General features: G+C 34.3%; 2 protein-coding genes and 2 long non-coding RNA genes across 4 annotated transcripts; 3 read left to right on the forward strand and 1 right to left on the reverse strand.

Moving 5' to 3' along the window:
* The first annotated feature begins 363 nt into the window (after positions 1-363).
* On the forward strand, positions 364-2,124 carry LOC148200456 (uncharacterized). Its single transcript, XR_015785591.1, has 3 exons — positions 364-625; positions 1,580-1,614; positions 1,705-2,124. It is a non-coding gene; the product is annotated as an uncharacterized LOC148200456 (long non-coding RNA).
* A 1,668-nt stretch (positions 2,125-3,792) lies between these two features.
* LOC148200457 (uncharacterized) lies at positions 3,793-5,857 on the reverse strand. Its single transcript, XR_015785754.1, has 2 exons — positions 5,440-5,857; positions 3,793-4,152 (listed from the first exon to the last, which is right to left on the reverse strand). It is a non-coding gene; the product is annotated as an uncharacterized LOC148200457 (long non-coding RNA).
* Positions 5,858-6,011: 154 nt separating this feature from the next.
* On the forward strand, positions 6,012-8,320 carry LOC124833108 (uncharacterized). Its single transcript, XM_088113996.1, has 4 exons — positions 6,012-6,122; positions 6,351-7,564; positions 7,659-7,777; positions 7,910-8,320. Exons 1-4 carry the CDS (start codon positions 6,067-6,069, stop codon positions 8,138-8,140), a joined length of 1,620 nt encoding a protein of 539 aa, XP_087970122.1. The 5' UTR covers positions 6,012-6,066; the 3' UTR covers positions 8,141-8,320.
* Positions 8,321-10,312: 1,992 nt separating this feature from the next.
* On the forward strand, positions 10,313-15,621 carry LOC124833109 (protein PELOTA 1-like). Its single transcript, XM_088113920.1, has 16 exons — positions 10,313-10,460; positions 10,541-10,623; positions 10,721-10,799; positions 10,871-10,945; positions 11,030-11,086; positions 11,336-11,381; positions 11,757-11,832; positions 12,079-12,154; positions 12,243-12,275; positions 12,826-12,894; positions 13,050-13,156; positions 13,463-13,535; positions 13,653-13,691; positions 14,293-14,387; positions 14,771-14,877; positions 15,151-15,621. The coding sequence occupies exons 1-16, from the start codon at positions 10,410-10,412 to the stop codon at positions 15,222-15,224; spliced, it is 1,140 nt and encodes a 379-aa protein (XP_087970046.1). The 5' UTR covers positions 10,313-10,409; the 3' UTR covers positions 15,225-15,621.
* The last annotated feature ends 1,774 nt before the right edge of the window (positions 15,622-17,395 follow it).

Consider the following 17,395-nt stretch of genomic DNA (forward strand, 5'->3'; position numbering starts at 1 on the left):
ATGAGTTATTTGCCGTTTTTATTCATTAGAATTTATCTAGTTCATATTAGTAAATAAAGATTAATTTCTGTTTTATTAGTAATTAAATGTCAGTTTCAGTTTTTAATTTTGTACTTAAATATTATGGTCAAATATTGACCTATTATTTAGGGATATAGTGCAGAGTCTGTTTAGAAAACTGTCCACGAGACGTGCAGAGTTGGTTTTCTTTTGTTAGAGAGTTTGTTTTCTTTGCTGCTGTAAGGCTATAAAGCCTATCATCTCTTATTTGAATTAAGAGTAGTAATACGGTGACACGCCTACGTGTCACTTACACTCATTTGACACGGTCCACGTGAGCATTTTTAAAAAAAAACTGCAAAGTGATGGAGGGTAAAAGTGGAAAAACACCTAGGGTTTGTGTTTTGAGATTCGAAATCCCCATTTGAGTTTTGTTAAGAAACTGGAAATCCCCATTTGAGTTTTCAGATTCGAAATCCCCATCTTTCAGACACCTTAGTCGTTTGATTTTACGGTCCAGGTTTGGTCTTCGGATTTGTGTCGCGCGTTTCGTCTTCGGATTTGTGTCGCGCGTTTCCATCAAGAAACTGGATTTGTGTCGCGCGTTTGGTGTTCGGATTTTACGGTACAGGTTTTTGATTTTTTATTTTCTATTTACGGTACAGATTTGTGTAGTTTTTGTCGCAATGTAATTTTTTTGTACATCGGTTTATTGATGTGGGGTTGTGGGGGACCAATCTCTGATTTTTGGGTTGATGGGAGGTGGGGTTGGTTTGTTGGTGATGTGTTCTATGTTGGAGGTGGGGTTGGGGTTGCTTTGGTGGTAACGTGTTTTATGTAGGAGCTTTATGTGTGGTGCGACAGGAAGCAGAGTAGTAAAAAGGTTGAGTCTTTTGAGTTTCATTTTGACCCTAGGGTGTAGGCGTGATACGGGGTCGGTTTAAAATTGGGGAGGTGGTTTTTTAGACTTTTGAGTTTGTTTTTGTCGCTATGTCGTTGACTGAGGTTGGTTTTTAAGACCCTTTATGCATGCATGAGTTGAGTAACGAGCTGCAGGAAGTGGTTATGTTGTTAATCGTATGTGGTTATTTGTAAATCTGGTTTTGTACTGCCGTAGAAGTTTTTTATATTCAATGAGACAATGAGAGCCTTAGAAACAACGAGACCCTTCACAACCTGCTAAGCCAGTGAGCTTGCAGGGCAACCTTTTCTTCCACTCCCAAACGAAATGAGATTGCAATATTCTCCCTGCATTACCTGGTTATCTTGTTAGTCGGATGTGGTTATTTGTAAATCGGTTTTTGTACATCTGTAGCAGTTTTTATATACAATATCAATGTCCACATTTTAAAGTGCAATAAGTGGTGTTATGGTTAGTTATGCATGCATTAGTTAGATACATTGTATTTTTTGGTACAGTAAGTGGTCAATGTTCAAATTTTAATATCACGATTCCACTTTATGCATGCATTAGTTTGATACACTGTATTTAACCAATTTATTAATTTGAACATGTGACTGTCAAGTGAGATACATAGTATTATACAATCAATTTTATTTTGTTTTGTTAAATTTGCAGGATATAGTGATATGGACAAAGAAGTCAGTGAAATGGTAAGTATGGTGTATTTTTATTAATTTACCATTAAATATGCACAATGTTGTATTGAATTAAGTAACATATGGTTTGATTTATACTTGCAGGCCTCACTTAGAGTTAGGCATCGAGTCCAGACACAGCATATAGTTCAAGTGAACGGTTGCCTATCATCCTTTCAAAAGGAACGTTTAAAGTCAAATGCTATAGAAGTACAGTAATGAAGAACTGTGGAATGCAGGAGCAGTTACAACTTATTCGACAACAAACGGTGTGTGATTGGGTATTACATGAAGGAAATATGCATAGAAGTACAGTAATGAAGAACTGTGGAATGCTATAGCAAATGAAGAAGTCATGAAGTAGGATATAACTTGTAATGATGTTGCTGGAATATGATAGAATATGAAACAATTTTTGTTCTATGGTTTTTTAAGTTGTTTACTATGTATAATGAAGGATTAGTTATGCACTAGTATCACCAATGTCCATTTTGTGTACATAAGCTATTAACTAAATTAGCAGAACTTGCAGTGAACAAAAGTTATTGAGCAAATAACCATATAAAACTTAACAGATAACCACTAACTGTACCAAAAAAATTTGACATTGAAATTGAAGTTGAACACTTGTATTGTTGTACATAACATATTCACTAAAGGAAAATGTTATCTGGACAACAAAAGTTTGACACAGTTTTGACAACGGCCACGTGGCGTCTGTGCATTGGCTCAGTGAATTGAAAACAAACCAGAAAAAGTGAACCGGGGCGAGGGGTATTTTGGGTTTTCTAGATTATATTTTTAACATTTGGGTTTGGCGGTTTAGGGTGCAAAAGACGTTCGTTCAAGCCTTGCTAATCTGCTAATCTGCACCTGTCTGAGGCTTGTGCAGGTGTTCCAGTGGTGGGAGAGGGTGGATGGTGATGTGATGTGAGGCCAAGGAGGGTGGGGAGACCCCTCATGAGTTGGAGGAGCAAGCTGTGCAAGGAATGAGTGAGACTGCTGAAAAAAGGGGCTGGTAATCGTTTACAGGACCCCTGTAAACGATTACCCGAGAGAAATTGGGAATTTGTACAGAAAGTCCAACACAGGTACTCAGTAAGGTGAACACAGGTCACCATTGGACAAAAAACTGACTTTTATGCTAATCTGCACCTGTCTGAGGTTCCAGTGGTGGGAGAGGGTGGATGGTGATGTGAGGCCAAGGAGGGTGGGGAGACCCCTCATGAGTTGGAGGAGCAAGCTGTGCAAGGAATGAGTGAGACTGCTGAAAAAAGGGGCTGGTAATCGTTTACAGGACCCCTGTAAACGATTACCCGAGAGAAATTGCCAATTTGTACAGAAAGTCCAACACAGGTACTCAGTCAGTTGAACAAGGTCACCATTGGACAAAAAACTGACTTTTAGGCACCATTTTGTATGACATAATTAAATTCATTATAACACACCATTAATAGAGATTCAGTTACACAACATAACCGAATAAAGTTGTCCATATATCCAGTTACTGCATCAAAAAATTAAAACTTTGATATTGAATTTAACCAGTAATATTGTTGTACAAAATAAAATTCAGAAATAACCACAAAGGTCTAACAACATAACCAGTTATTGTAACCAAATCAGCGCCTATGCATTTAGTGAACGAGCGCTCTCTACACGTGACCTAGCGTTCGTTCTGTACAGCTGACCGAGCGTCCAGCGTTTCAGCACATCACCCTGTCGCCCAGGACGCTCGTCACAAAGCAAGCTGACGCTCGTCGCCCCCTGCACGAACAAGAGGACGGTCGTCCACAGAATATGAAGTGGACGCTCGATCTGGTAGTGGACGCTCGTCCTTAGGTCCGACACTGCCACATGGACGCTCGTGTAGCGCTCGTGCAGACGCTGGACCAGATGGACGGTCGTCCAGACGCTCATCGAGAACGACGGTCGTCCAGATGTGGACGCTCGTCCATACGCTCATCCAGAAGGACCCTCGTTCAGTCGGTCGTCCAGAAGTGGACGGTCGTCCAGAAAATTGGACGCTCGTCCAGAAAATTGGACGCTCCTCCAGAAAATTGGACGCTCGTCATGGTGTACAAAACCAAATTGCATAAATAACCACTTGTATTGTTGTAGAAAACCAATTCAATAAATAACCGAATAAAGTTGTCCATAAAGTTAAACACTTTTAATTTTCACGAAATGAACTTCATATAAAACTTATAACATAACGAACATTACATAAGCACTTAATGCAACAACAAATTGATCAACATAAGTTAAGTAGTTCACAAATTTTTCTAAATAACACATCCATGTGTCCACGCACAATATTCGACAACAAACAACAACGATAAATCTGAAATACAGGCAAGGAAATTATGAAAGTTTTAAACTTGTTGCATTTATATTGTTCTTCTTTCATCCAGTGCCTTCAGGTTTGTGAAGAGGTGGAATCAATTTCGATAGAATGTCATCAACGGAGCGTGTTGGAGGCTTGTTGGTATCAATTGGTATTGATAGACGTACTAGGTCATCAGTTGGGCCCCCAATATCACTTCCAAAAACCTGCACAATCCGAGAGTATCATTTAAAGTCATACAAAAGTTTACAACATATATAATAGTACAATAGAAAATTGTTCACCAAAATCTTTACCTTGACAATATTCCTCAGAGTTATGTTAAGATAGTATGTTTCACGTATTGGTGAAAAAATTGAAACCTGTATAAATATTATTGGTGGAATCCATATTTTTATGTGGGAATATAAGGTCAAAGAAGGACACTAGAAACAATTAATTTCGTACGAGCTGATTCCACAAGGACACTAGAAACAGAAAAAATGGACAAAGAAACTTTTGGTGTTAATCAAGCACTTAGCTCTATGAAAGAATACTCTATATTTAAATTCATAAATTAGATGAAACCATTCTCTACATAAAATCCAAGGAGTTATAAATAACAGTGGCCAAACACCATATACAAACCACAAACAACATAATCACGCAATATATCTAGGGGCAAACAGGGCACAATGCAAAATGCTAATACAACTGACCAAGAAAGGGCAACCTAGTAGTGATAGAAATAAAATATATGTGATGGATTCCAAAGCAAATTTATCACTCAGTAAAAAACAGTGGATGCAGGTACATAACATATACAATACATAAATTAAAAATAAAATGGTGCCAGAAGCAAATGTATGAAAAATTCAGGACACCTTAAACTGATGTTCAACTCTAATGACAATATTTCCCTTTTTCTAACGCAAAAAAAATATCATCAAACACAAAATAATTAAGGAACATAGAGGGAGCGAATGCAGCATGGACAGGGAGTTTTCGGACTATAACAAAAAGGGGAATCATTTCAATCAGTTCATGGGAAGTAGCTCCAGCATTGGCGCCAAGACAGTTAGAAACGTTTGCGTTGCATTTCGTGCTGCTGCTGAGCAGAATAACCGTGCTGGGTGGGTGCCATTTTGCAAACTATTCCAATCACTATTCCCTCTGATTTCGTGCAACTTTTTCACTCTCTAGCTCTCCATCGCCACTACCCTTTTTCCATTTCTTCTAATCATCTCACACTTCATCCATTTATTGCAATATTCCCTTTTGCAAATAAGCAAAGCAAGCCCAAAAACACTAAGGACAGTAAATAATCCTACAGGTTTGCCCAATCGACAATTTTATCTCTCACGACATTTCCCCCTTTAGTCTAGGGTTTCCGATAATATACCAAAAATAAAAACAAAGATAGACAAATTATGAGAAAAGAACAAAGGAACAACAGTATCATACTTTATATTATTCAAACGGTACAAAGGGGAGAAATAACAAAGGGGACAAACCTTCCGCGCTCCACATCGAGCACGTCCGGTACGAACTTTGCCTTCGGCTACACCTTCGCTGGTACAAACTTTTCCTATGACGTCCAGCCTCCGGTGGCAGCAATGGAGTAGGGTTTGTGTTTTCTCCCTCGATCTCTCTCGTTCTCTCGTTATCTCTCGTTCTCTCTCAATCCTAACCCTAGCTCGAACATTTGAAATTTGAAATCCCACACATCCTACTAAGCCAGCAAGTTAACTCGAGCGTCTTCGAAATTTGAAATCCCACACACAGATCCTAAGCCAGCAAGTGAAACGCAACGTTTCATTTACTTTTTTACAAGCCAACTCAGCACCAGCAAATGACCAAACTATCCTTCATGATGTTGACAGTTTTCGGGGCCCACCGCGTGTCAAATGAATGTAATTTGCTTTAACCGTGTCAAAGAATCATTTTTGTTCTATTTAATATTGAATGTTACATGCAAAATAAAACCGAGGTAGCACTCTACTTAGCCTACATTTGTCAACTGAACCCTCTCTTTATAGCACGTGTCATCAACAACTATATTGTAATAATGAATCACACACACTTCTCATTTTGCCCAACATGCTGCTGAGAATCAGAACGAGGATGAAAAACACAGTAGCATGTTAGCTTTTAGAGGTTGGGGATTTCAAGCTTGTTTATCTTACAATCTGTTCAGGTACAACTCTGATCCACATTCTTCTATTATCTTCCCTCTCCTCCTGGACTGCATCGTTCTCTTACCGTTTTCACTCTATTCACTTGCGTTTTCACTCTATTCACTTGCTAATTAGTAATGTTGATGTAAGGCGTATAGACATGCATAGAGAAAACCTCTTTAATCTCTAGACATATCACAAGTTTTTTTTTCAACTTTCAATAGCATTTGTTGGTGTATATATTATAGGATGGAATTTGAAGAAGCGGAAGATGAAGAGTGGGATACTAGAAAATACTCGTCCAAAAGTAATGCTGCAAATGGTTGCATGATGAGGTGGCTGCTCAAAATGGGAGTCTGTGTTGGAAAGAAGATCTTAGTGGCTGGTTTCATAGCTTCAGCTGCTCCTGTGCTTGTTCCACCTCTTGCGGTGGCTTCTGTTATTGTCATTGCTCTTTCTATGCCTTATGCAGTTTTCTTGGCTAGCTATGTATGCACTCAGAATTTAATGAGTAAATTGCTCCCCAGGCCTACTCTCCAGAATCCCCCATTGCTTAAAAGGATATGTTTTAAGCAGGGTGGTTGTGATGATATGCAGATATATAGAGAGGAACAAGCCCTTGTAGATGAAGCAAAGAGAGACATTGAAATCGATGGTTTTGGTATGAAGAATGGAGAAAATGTGACAGTGGGGAGTGAGTGTGGTCCACGAGAAGAATATGCCACTGATGGAATTGAAGAAAACTCACCAGGAGAAAATAATGGAGTGCAAGTGCAGCCATTTAGTGAGGACTATGAAGAATTTAAGACTCCCTTTGAGGTTAAAACTTTGTTTTTACATGAATCCCAGGATCAGCCCATGGAGGGTGATACAGAGGAAGCAGAGTTACAAAGAGAAACAAAGGGACTGTTAGAAAAAATTAGAGATGAGGGTAGAACTGATAAGACTAGGGAGAGAGGAGAATATGCAGAAGGAATATGTAGAGGGGCAGATGAAAGGGGTAAAAGAATTGGTTCTGTTGAAGATATGGAAGAATCATTGGCAGAAGAACATAGTACCATTGGGGAAACTGGAGAAGACTTGAGAAAGGAAGAAGATCCAAATCTACGGGAGGAGATGCTTCATTCAAGAAATGATGAAAATATGGATATCATGTTAGAAGGAAAAGAATTTGACACCACAAATGATTCAAGGAAGTCATTGGCCGAACCTTCTGAACTACTGATTCCAGCTGAACCAATTGAAGCTTCACCAATAGAATCAATGGTTTATAACATTCAAATGGATGAGAACTCTTCTCAGGACTCAGAAAATCAAGAATCTCATATGCATAAGTTAAATGAAAGGATGTACTTGGAAGATGCAGAAGCTAGAGAAATTGCTAATGAAAGTGCACATGATTTGTTTGATGGAAAACAGATAGACCCTGATGAGAAGACATACACAATTGATTTGCATGAAGGTATGGACCATAGAATATGTCTGCCATTTTACAGTGTCTAGAGGACTAACTTTTGTTTTGAGCCCTGATATCTGAATTAATTTGTATGTTGCAGAATCTTCAATTATTGGCAGACGCACAGATTCTATGGAGGTTCTTGTTTCCTCTGTAGAACAAGAGTCTTGGCCATCTGAATGCTCCTCTGAAGAAAACATTATCTCTTCTTCTGAAGAGGTCAATGCCTAATTAATTGCATTCTATGTGGAAATAATTCACTTAGTGTATGATTAAACTTATATACATAAACTAAAAGTTTTATTGCAACATATTTGATTATTATGGGAGTGTTTACTGAAGCTTTTGCAGGTAGTATTGGGTGATGAGAAGATGTGGAAAGAGATTAATGTGATAAGGAAGATAGTAGGATATGAAGGTAGAAAGGAAGCATCATGTGCAGATGAATTGAAGGCTCTTTACATCTTCACTGGAGTTGAGCCTCCAACATCTCTCAATGAGAACTCCATCCACCCCTTAGAAATCAAGGAGAAACTCCAATTTCTTATGTCCATCCTTGGAATTAAGCCCAACATGACTTAGAATGTAACACATTTGTGTTTTGTTTTCTGCATATTTCAGTCAATTTAAACAAGTTCCTTAAAATGAAGGATATTTTGTAGGATTCCCTAGGTAAACTTATTATACAATGTCTTAATCTTAATTGTTGCCATGTTTAGGGTCCTACATAATTTTTAATATCATTTTATAGATTTTTTATTATGAAGTAAGAGTCACAATTTCTAATAGCAATTTATAATTTTTTATTTAGCTCCTTAATTATAAGTTCTTTTTTAAATTAAAAAAATTATAAGTTTTTTTAAATTAAAATATTATAATTTTTTTAATTCAAATATAAATAAATTTTATTTTAAAATGATGTTAAAGACAATTTAAAGTAAAAAAAAATATATGATATAATTCAAGCGAAATCCAAAAATAAGTACAAAAGACAAACAAATAAAATTTTTAATATTTAATTTTTATTAGTTGTATAATATTAGAGTCTTGAATAGATAAATTTATAATATTTTTCTCTTTTGAAACATTTTTCTATCTCATCTACAATATAATAAAAAAACGGTTAACTAATAATATTGAAATACAAAATAATAAATAATTAAATTAAATTAGGTGGGTTGGTGAGTTAATCTGGTTCACCACAAATTCAATCCGACTTATCACAGGTTTAATTTGAGTGAACCGAGAAAATTAACCCGCATAAAATAATTACATTTTTTTTAAACCCAACCCAGCTCAAATCCGTGATAGAACGAGTTGGCTTGCGGGTTACAACCTATTTTGACAACACTATAAATGAGCTACTGAGTCAACCCATTTAACCCACCAACCCGTGGTGGGTCGGACTCAATTCAAATTTGTTTAGCTTGCTAATAAGTGAGCCGGGTTGGGTTGGCTTACTAAGTAACCAACCCGTAGTGAGCCGTGTAGGCCGGACTGGGTCGAGCCAGATTACCCGTTTTGACAGCTCTATGTTTAATAGAAAAAGTTAGAGTTTGATGCTCCCTACACCACCCCATCTTCTCTCTACACCTTCTCATTTTTTTTTTTAAATTCCAAATTTACACTTTTTACTTTTACCAATTTTACTTTTTATGTTTTTAAATCCAAATCCCAATCTCTTCTCACCTTCACTTTCTCTTTCTCTTAATTTCCACTTCCATTAACACAACATTTTTCATTTTCTTTCAAATTTTGCAAGATGGAGACAGCAATTAACGGAAGTGAAAATTAAGAGAAAGAGAAAAAATGACAGTTGGAGATAGAGACTTGTTGCCAAGAATGAAAGGGAAAGTAAAAGTAAGAAGAGATTGAAATTGAGGTTTTAAAAAATAAAAAATAAAATTGATAAAAATAAAAAATAAAATGGATGAATTTAGAATTTTAAAAAAATTAGAAATTTCTAAAGAGAAGATGAGGTGGTGGATGGAGCGTCACATCACAAAATCTATGGTAAAGATACCAAAAAGCTCTATTGAATCACCTTTTCAATTAAGGGCAATCACCTTTTCAATGAATCAAAGTTTAAAATATTGGGAAAAAAATTGTAATTAACCTTTTCTATTCATTTAAATATTTTAATAATAAATATAGTTTGTGATGAAGTATAACTTTTATATGAGTTTAATACTGTGTTTTCATATTTTTTTTTTATTTTAACTAGTAAAAATACATGCATAAACATTCATTTTCTTTTATGATAATAAAAACTAATAAAATTGTTATCATAATTAAAAATATTTTTAAATAATTGCAATGTTTTCTTTTTTAGATAACTTTTTTATTATAAATAGTTCTTTTAGCTTGGAAAAATAGTTAAATTTAAAAAAAATGGTAATTTTTTTATAAAAAAAGTCACTTAAAAGGAAAAATTCGTAAATAATTATTTTGATAAAAGAATGCTTAAAGGATAGTGAATAATCTTTATATAATAATAATATAAAAGTATAAATAACTTTTAAGCAATCTTTGATGCACTTTAATATGTCAGTAAGTTGAGATGTGAAAAGTTATAATGATAACTCACATAAGTTTATTTTGAAGTCAAGAGTTCAATGAAATTTTGTTTTATAGTTTTTATATTTTTATTAATGTGTTTTATAGTTTTTATATTTTTATATTGATACAAAGATTTATATTTTAATTAATGTTTTATTCAACTATTAAAAATATATTTTTTAAATGAATAGAATATTTATTTATTCTTAAAACCTAAAGTTTCAACCGTCGTTTCAAGGAGAGAGAGAAAAGGAAGAAAGTGTGGTGTTTAGCGCCGGTGGTATCCACAGCCATGAGGATCGTTCGCAGAGACATCGTTCCTAATGGACCTGGTAGCGTTAAGGTTCAATTCCTATTCTCCACACTTCAGTTTCCTTAGTTCCATGAAATTTCTTCTTCACGTTTATTCTGTGCACTATGCAGATGGTGGCGGTGGATTCCGATGATCTGTGGTTTGCGTATAACTTGATTGCTCCCGGAGACTCTGTCATGGCCGTTACTGTTAGGTGCTATTTTCTCTCAATTCTTGCTTTCTTTGATCGCATAATCTGTTTTTCAATTTTCATATTTCTTTCGTTTTCTTGCTTGTCCTAACTTTAATAGGAAGGTTGTTAGAGAGGCCGCTCATGGCGGTCGAGATGCAGAGCGCGTTAAGCTCAAACTGGAAATTAAAGTCGAAGAGGTATTTGTGCTATCAGTAGGATTTCTGTTCGGTTTTTCAGGTTGTGTTATCTTGATTTTGTTTTATACTAGGTTGCTGATTATGACAAAGAAGGTTCTATTCTGCGTGTTCGTGGAAAGAACATTTTAGAGAATGAACATGTCAAGGTAGTGAACTGCGACTGTCATCCAGATTTCTTCTCCAAATTGTTACTGCCGAACTTAAGTTTTCATCTTTGTAACTCGTTGCAGATAGGAGCTTTCCATACTCTAGAACTTGAACTGCAGCGACGGTTTGTGGTCAGAAAGGTATTTTCTCTTGAATCATTGTGCTTCTTGTTACAAATCATTTCGCAATGTTAAACTCGTGCTTCATATGCATATAAGCCAGGCCTTTTGCTTGTATTTATCACTGTGCCATTATGGTTAGAATAGAAAATGTAACCTAAGAAATGAGTGGTGAGGAATCTTTATGAAAATCACATTGTGATATAGTTCGCAGCCCACTGGTACCTTTTTGAATCACAATTACTGAATATTATATTCTGCCTCTTGTAGGATGTTTGGGATTCTTTGGCTTTGGAGGTGCTACAGCAGGCCTCTGGTACGTATCAAATTATATGAATGTCTCAATTCTTTTATAGATATTTATAATTATGGAAATTTTAGTGGCGTAGTCTGTTTGCGTGGAAATTACAAAATATTCTAATTTGAAGAATGAAGATATTACTTTACCTATTTTCACTTGATAAAATTGTTGAATTTCTACTTTATCAGATGTCTTAAATCTCCTGCACACCTTTAAATAGTTGTTTTAGAAAAATGGTGGAAAGAATGAAATAAATTATCATATAGAACCAGTCATGTTTTTCAAGCAAACAAAGGGTTAACAATCCTCGTGTGGTCATTTGTTGTCTGACTGTTGGTGTAAATCTTAGTAATCAAAACTGTGAATGAAAATCCCATGCATATTTTGCAGATCCTGGTGCAAGTGCTGATCTAGCAGTGGTGTTGATGCAGGAAGGATTAGCTCATATCCTCCTTGTTGGTAGAAGGTTGGCTATAAATTTACTAGGTTTCATTTATATGTATTACTTATAATAGCATTTTATCCATAAGATAATTTGCTCAGCACTCATATTAAACTTGGTCACTGTTATTTTTATTTTGATTTCTGTGGGTAACCACAAACACTGGAAATTAAATACACGTTCTGCTTCTTGTTGATACTCTAGTTTATGTTTTCCATGTAATTGTGTCATTACAATGAAATGATTCATCGTATTAATCCAATAAAACAGTATGACTGTTACTCGATCGCGGATAGAAACATCTATTCCTCGCAAGCATGGGCCTGCAATTGCTGGTTATGAGAAAGTAAGATCTGTCACCCTATTGTAAGACGTCAGTGAATGAATTATATAACTTGAGTGATACAATTCTAAAGCATCCCTCCATTTTGTAGGCTTTGGATAAGTTCTTCGAGAATGTTATGCAGGTAAATAAGGAATTAAATTTCTTATCTTTAGCATTTATTCTCATTAGTGATACATATTCCACATTAAAAAATTGAAATGGATTTACTATGATTTATAATTTTTTTTTCAATTAAGGTGTTTCTGAAATTAAAGCTAATGCTATAATGCAAATTCAAACACCCCTCAAAGCTATATCACCTGATTCTTATTATGTTATATATGTGTAGCTAGTTTTGAATTGGTGTTCTTCATTAGTTGACTTATAGCCACTTCCTTTCCCCGAGCAATGAGATACTCACGGTAATAATATCATACCCATGCACCAAATATGGGCATCTTGTTGGATAATATTAGATGCCTGGATGAGAATGAGAATGCCAGTTATCAAATATCTCCTTATTGTATGAATGAATGTATTTTATATGTTTCTTTACTCTTGGTTAAGAGGATATTATCATGATCTTTTGCCCTAGTATTTCTTTCTTATATTTAATCATATATATTTTACATTCAACAAAAAGTGTAAAAGGCGCATTGACAAATATACTGGAATTCTACGAATCTGTTTAGGCTTTCTTGAAACATATCGATTTCAACGTGGTTCGTTGTGCTGTAATTGCAAGTCCAGGATTTACAAAGGTGAGCAATTATTTCCTGTTTGCTTTATTCGTGGTGAATATTTACAAATTTGATTGTGTGTTTGCATGTATTATTATTAATAGTATAAAATCATCTTTAGTGGTTTTTGCTTCCTTAAGTGAAGACAGGATTTTGAAATTCTGTTTCTGTTTCAGGATCAGTTTCATCGTCACTTATTTTTGGAGGCAGAACGAAGACAGTTGCGAGCTATTATTGAAAACAAATCACGCATCATTCTTGTGCATACAACTTCAGGATACAAGTATGGTTGCTTTCTTTATTTGCATATTTTCCTACTTTTTTAGTATGCTACAAAAGCCTCGTAAGGTAATTAGAATTAACATGAACATGTGAAGATTGTTGTGCTTGCTGATCAATTAACTGTGGCTTGACTTGCTTAATCTTTCTTCTGTGTAATATTCTTATGTGTATTGACTTAAAAAATATGGCTGCAAACATAGAGTAACTGACTCTTATTTTAAGGATTAACTTTTAAGTTCAATTGCTTGTGGGCACTGCTGTATTTTCTTTATCTTATCTCTTTAGCCTAATTATTTATTATCTGTAGGCATAGTTTAAGGGAGGTTTTGGATGCTCCAAATGTCATGAATTTGATAAAAGATACTAAAGCAGCACAAGAGGTACCATCAAAGCCCGTATCTTTTACTTTTCTCTTTAGCACTGCTGAAAAAATTCCGTATTATGTTTACTTATTTTATATTGAGTGTGGGTTAAGCTTTTATTTCCTTGTTTTTCAGGTTCGAGTTATGAAGGATTTCTTCAAAATGCTTTCAAATGTCAGGTTTTCTTTTCAGATGCATTTGTTAACCTTGCCTATTTTTATGATTAGAATGCCATGTAGTTAGATGTTTACTTTATTGAATTGCATGAGAAGCATATCTTCCATCAAATTTGCTTTCTGTTTTTCATTCTAAGATTTTTATTAGGTGTTTAAAATTCAAATAACATCATACTTTTATCGAAAGTAAAAGTTATCTCAATTATATTGTGCTAATACTTTCTCCTTATTATACTTCTTACGTAATGATGTTTAGTATTTGTTGAACCCAATCTGAGAGTTACCAATGTAACTGGGTGGATGCTGGGTAAGCTAAAAAAAGTCATGTTCCAGAGGATTTATCATGGGAAACCATTATTTTTCTGTCTGTTCTACAAAAGTACATTTTTTTTTCTTATTCTTGTGCACAAAAAGTATTAAAAATCTGGTTTAGAGTGAGAATAAAAAATCTAAAGGAAGTATCACCTTAGCATAAAAGGAGTACTCATGTTTCTCCCTTGGATTATTGTCTCTTCAAAGCTGTAGAAACAGCTTACCTAAATATTGCATTTTCAGAAATATAGGAAATCCTGATTGAATATGTATTTGATGTGGAACAGGATCCATCACGCGCATGTTATGGAATGAAACATGTTGAGGTTGCCAATGAACGCCTAGCTGTACAAACTCTTCTCATCACAGATGATCTTTTCAGGTTTGCATGATATAATCGCAAAATATTCTTAAATGAAAGACAAAATGCCGGATTGATCTATCAGATTCATACTTTGGCTTCCTGCGTCTTTTTTCTTTTTGTTTGTTTTATTTTAACCGTGTATCTTATGTATCTCTTTGTTCATCTTTGAAACTGGTTTAGATCAAACTTCTTTGCAAACTACCTTTTACTTCAGGTTTTGTTTTAAAGAAAGATATTTTGGTTTTTACTTTTGAGCCCGTATATAGCATTATCACTTAACTTCATCTTTGCATTTGCTTTCGCATCCTATTTGTTAACTTGGGATTTGGAATTTAATCCTGAAAATTCTCTGTTTGATGTTGCCATGGAGTTGTGTCTTCACTATTTGCTTTTGGTTATAGGAATTCAGATATATCAACAAGACAAAAGTTTGTTAACTTGGTCAACTCTGTTAAGGATTCAGGAGGATCTGTTCATGTATTTTCATCCATGCATGTCTCTGGAGAGCGTAAGTTTTACTAATTTCATTATTCTTTAACTTTTTGGGATATTATTGATCCTAGAAATTCATTGACTGAGAATGGTGAACAATTATTGAAAAAGGTAAAATAAAAGTAATAAGATCACAATATATAAACTAAAACGTTATGCCTTTTTTTCTTCCCCCTTTTGTTATTTAGAGCTGCTTCACGGAAATAAATGAAATTTCTGAACAAACATTTTATGTTCTAATTTCCTGTCTGTTTGAAATTGAATATGTCAACTTTATATTACTGGACAGAACTAGCCCAGATAAGTGGCATTGCTGCAATTCTTCGGTTTCCTCTCCCAGATCTTGAAGACATTGAGATGTGATGGATAATGTTGGTCAAGCATGTTAGTGTTGGCCATGGCTCCTCTCTGTTTTATTATACTGGACTAGTGTTCCATCATTCCCTGGTGTTTTTTTATACTGGACTGCGGATTTCTGGATAATTGAACGAGGAATTTGTACTATAAACCACAATGCCAATTAATAGTTGCAAGTCATTTATCACCCAGTGTTCCATATTTTTGGGTGAATTCCTTTGCTCATTGGTCTTTGTATTGAAAATTGATACTTTTCGATTTCCCATCATGTATATGAATCTGTTGAGTAATTATGATTGTAAACAGTCCTGTAATCCCTAGCTAAAGGGGATAATTGTTGATGTTCAAATGCTAAAAGCTATGGAGTGAGCAAATTGGTTTAGGAGAACCGAGTTTTTCTGGAGATTGTGGCAAGCGTGCAACTGTCTAAAATAATAGACTAGTAGTTGGCTAATATATTGTTATTGGAAATGAATGTTTATAATTTTGTTTTTTAAAATCCTGTTTGTGTATTTTTGAAAATTAATATTTAAAAGTACATTCATTCAGTCACAGCAAACATGTATAAGTTGGTCGTTAGTTTGTTATTCGAGGCAATCTTATTTCATTTATAAAATTATTTGTAATTTAAGTCGACCATCAATAGCTGTAAAGTAGACCATCAATAGCTGTAAAGTAGAAAATCTTACTGGCTTAATTTTTTATATATAGTGTTCTTATAAGGACCATATCTAATCTAGGATTTAAGGCAAAAATTGTATTAAGCTTATTCTATTAAGGCAAAAAAACTTATTTCTTATTTATTTTCTTCTCTTTCATTAATTCAAATAATTTTATAAATTTTTACTTCCCCTTTTTATTTAATTTTCCAAAACTCAATCCAAAAATAAAAATAAATGAAATATATAGAAGATTGAGCCATAAATACGACTAAGATAAAATAAATAAACGGTCAAACTTTTTATAAAAAGAAAAGAAAATGTTATGACATTAGTTTGGAAAATAGTTTTATATTATTATCTAAATATAAATTATTATATAATAAATTTGTTTAATTTTCAATAACTTTTTAAAAATTATATATAAAATCATTTATAATTGTTTCGACATGGTAATTGAGATTAAGGTCTAATATCTATGTGATAGTTATGGTCTCCTAATTCATAGTAGTCATTTGTTTTACAGTGTCACGAGGTGTTTTCATGTTAAAAACAATTTAATTATTAAATAAGTATTAAATACAATTACCTATTTTTTTTACCTTATATATATTTATAGATTTATATTTAGAGATTTGATTAATAATAACAGAACACAGTAATTACATTTTATTTTAAATTATTTATCATTAGAATTAATCTCCTTGAAAACCCGTTCTGTGTGTGACTGGACAACTATACAAAATAATTATATAAAACTTGTTTTACACTATTGGCATGGTTAAACTCAAACTATCTAATAGCATAATCAAATTGAAAGCACGTGAAAAATAGTTCAATATTATTGTGAACACCCAATTTCGTCCGGATTGACTTTTAGGTTTGTTGTATTTATTTTCATCATGATTGTAAAATAAAAAAAATAAAATAAAAAAAAGAAAATAAATAATAATGAATAATAAAATAAAAAAAATATATACAAATTAAAAATAAACAAAAAAAATATATATATATATATATATAAATAAAAATAAAAAAATAATAAAAAATAAAAATAAAAAGCATTCGCCCTCCACCGTTCGTCCTCTGCCCTGCACGACCGTTTGTCCTTTGCTTTATTCGACCGTTCGTCCATTAAACCTCTCGGACGTTCGGCAATTCTCAGCTTCAACCGTTCGGTCACTCGTCCTCAATCGTTCAGCCATTTGGTGTCATTGACGTTCGGCAATTTTCAGCGTCACGCATTCCAACTGTTCCGACGCTCGTCCTCAGACGTTCGGCCAGTTTATTCTCATTGACGTTCGGTAATCCTCACTCTAAGCGTTCCGTCGTTCGACCATTCAGCCTCTGAGGTAGCGAGCGTTCGGTCTTGGCCTAATGGTTTTGAGTTTAACATGGCGTTCGGTTTTGAACGTTCGGCCTAGTGGTGCATGATCTTCTGCCGTTCGCTGAAATACAATTCAATCAGAAAATAGCGTTCGGTCACTTATTTATGTTTTCAACGTTCGGTCTTGTTGT

This window comes from Vigna umbellata, chromosome 4 (assembly GCF_029865625.1).
Source record: "Vigna umbellata cultivar VRB3 chromosome 4, Vumbellata_1.0, whole genome shotgun sequence".
Taxonomy (NCBI): Eukaryota; Viridiplantae; Streptophyta; class Magnoliopsida; order Fabales; family Fabaceae; genus Vigna; species Vigna umbellata.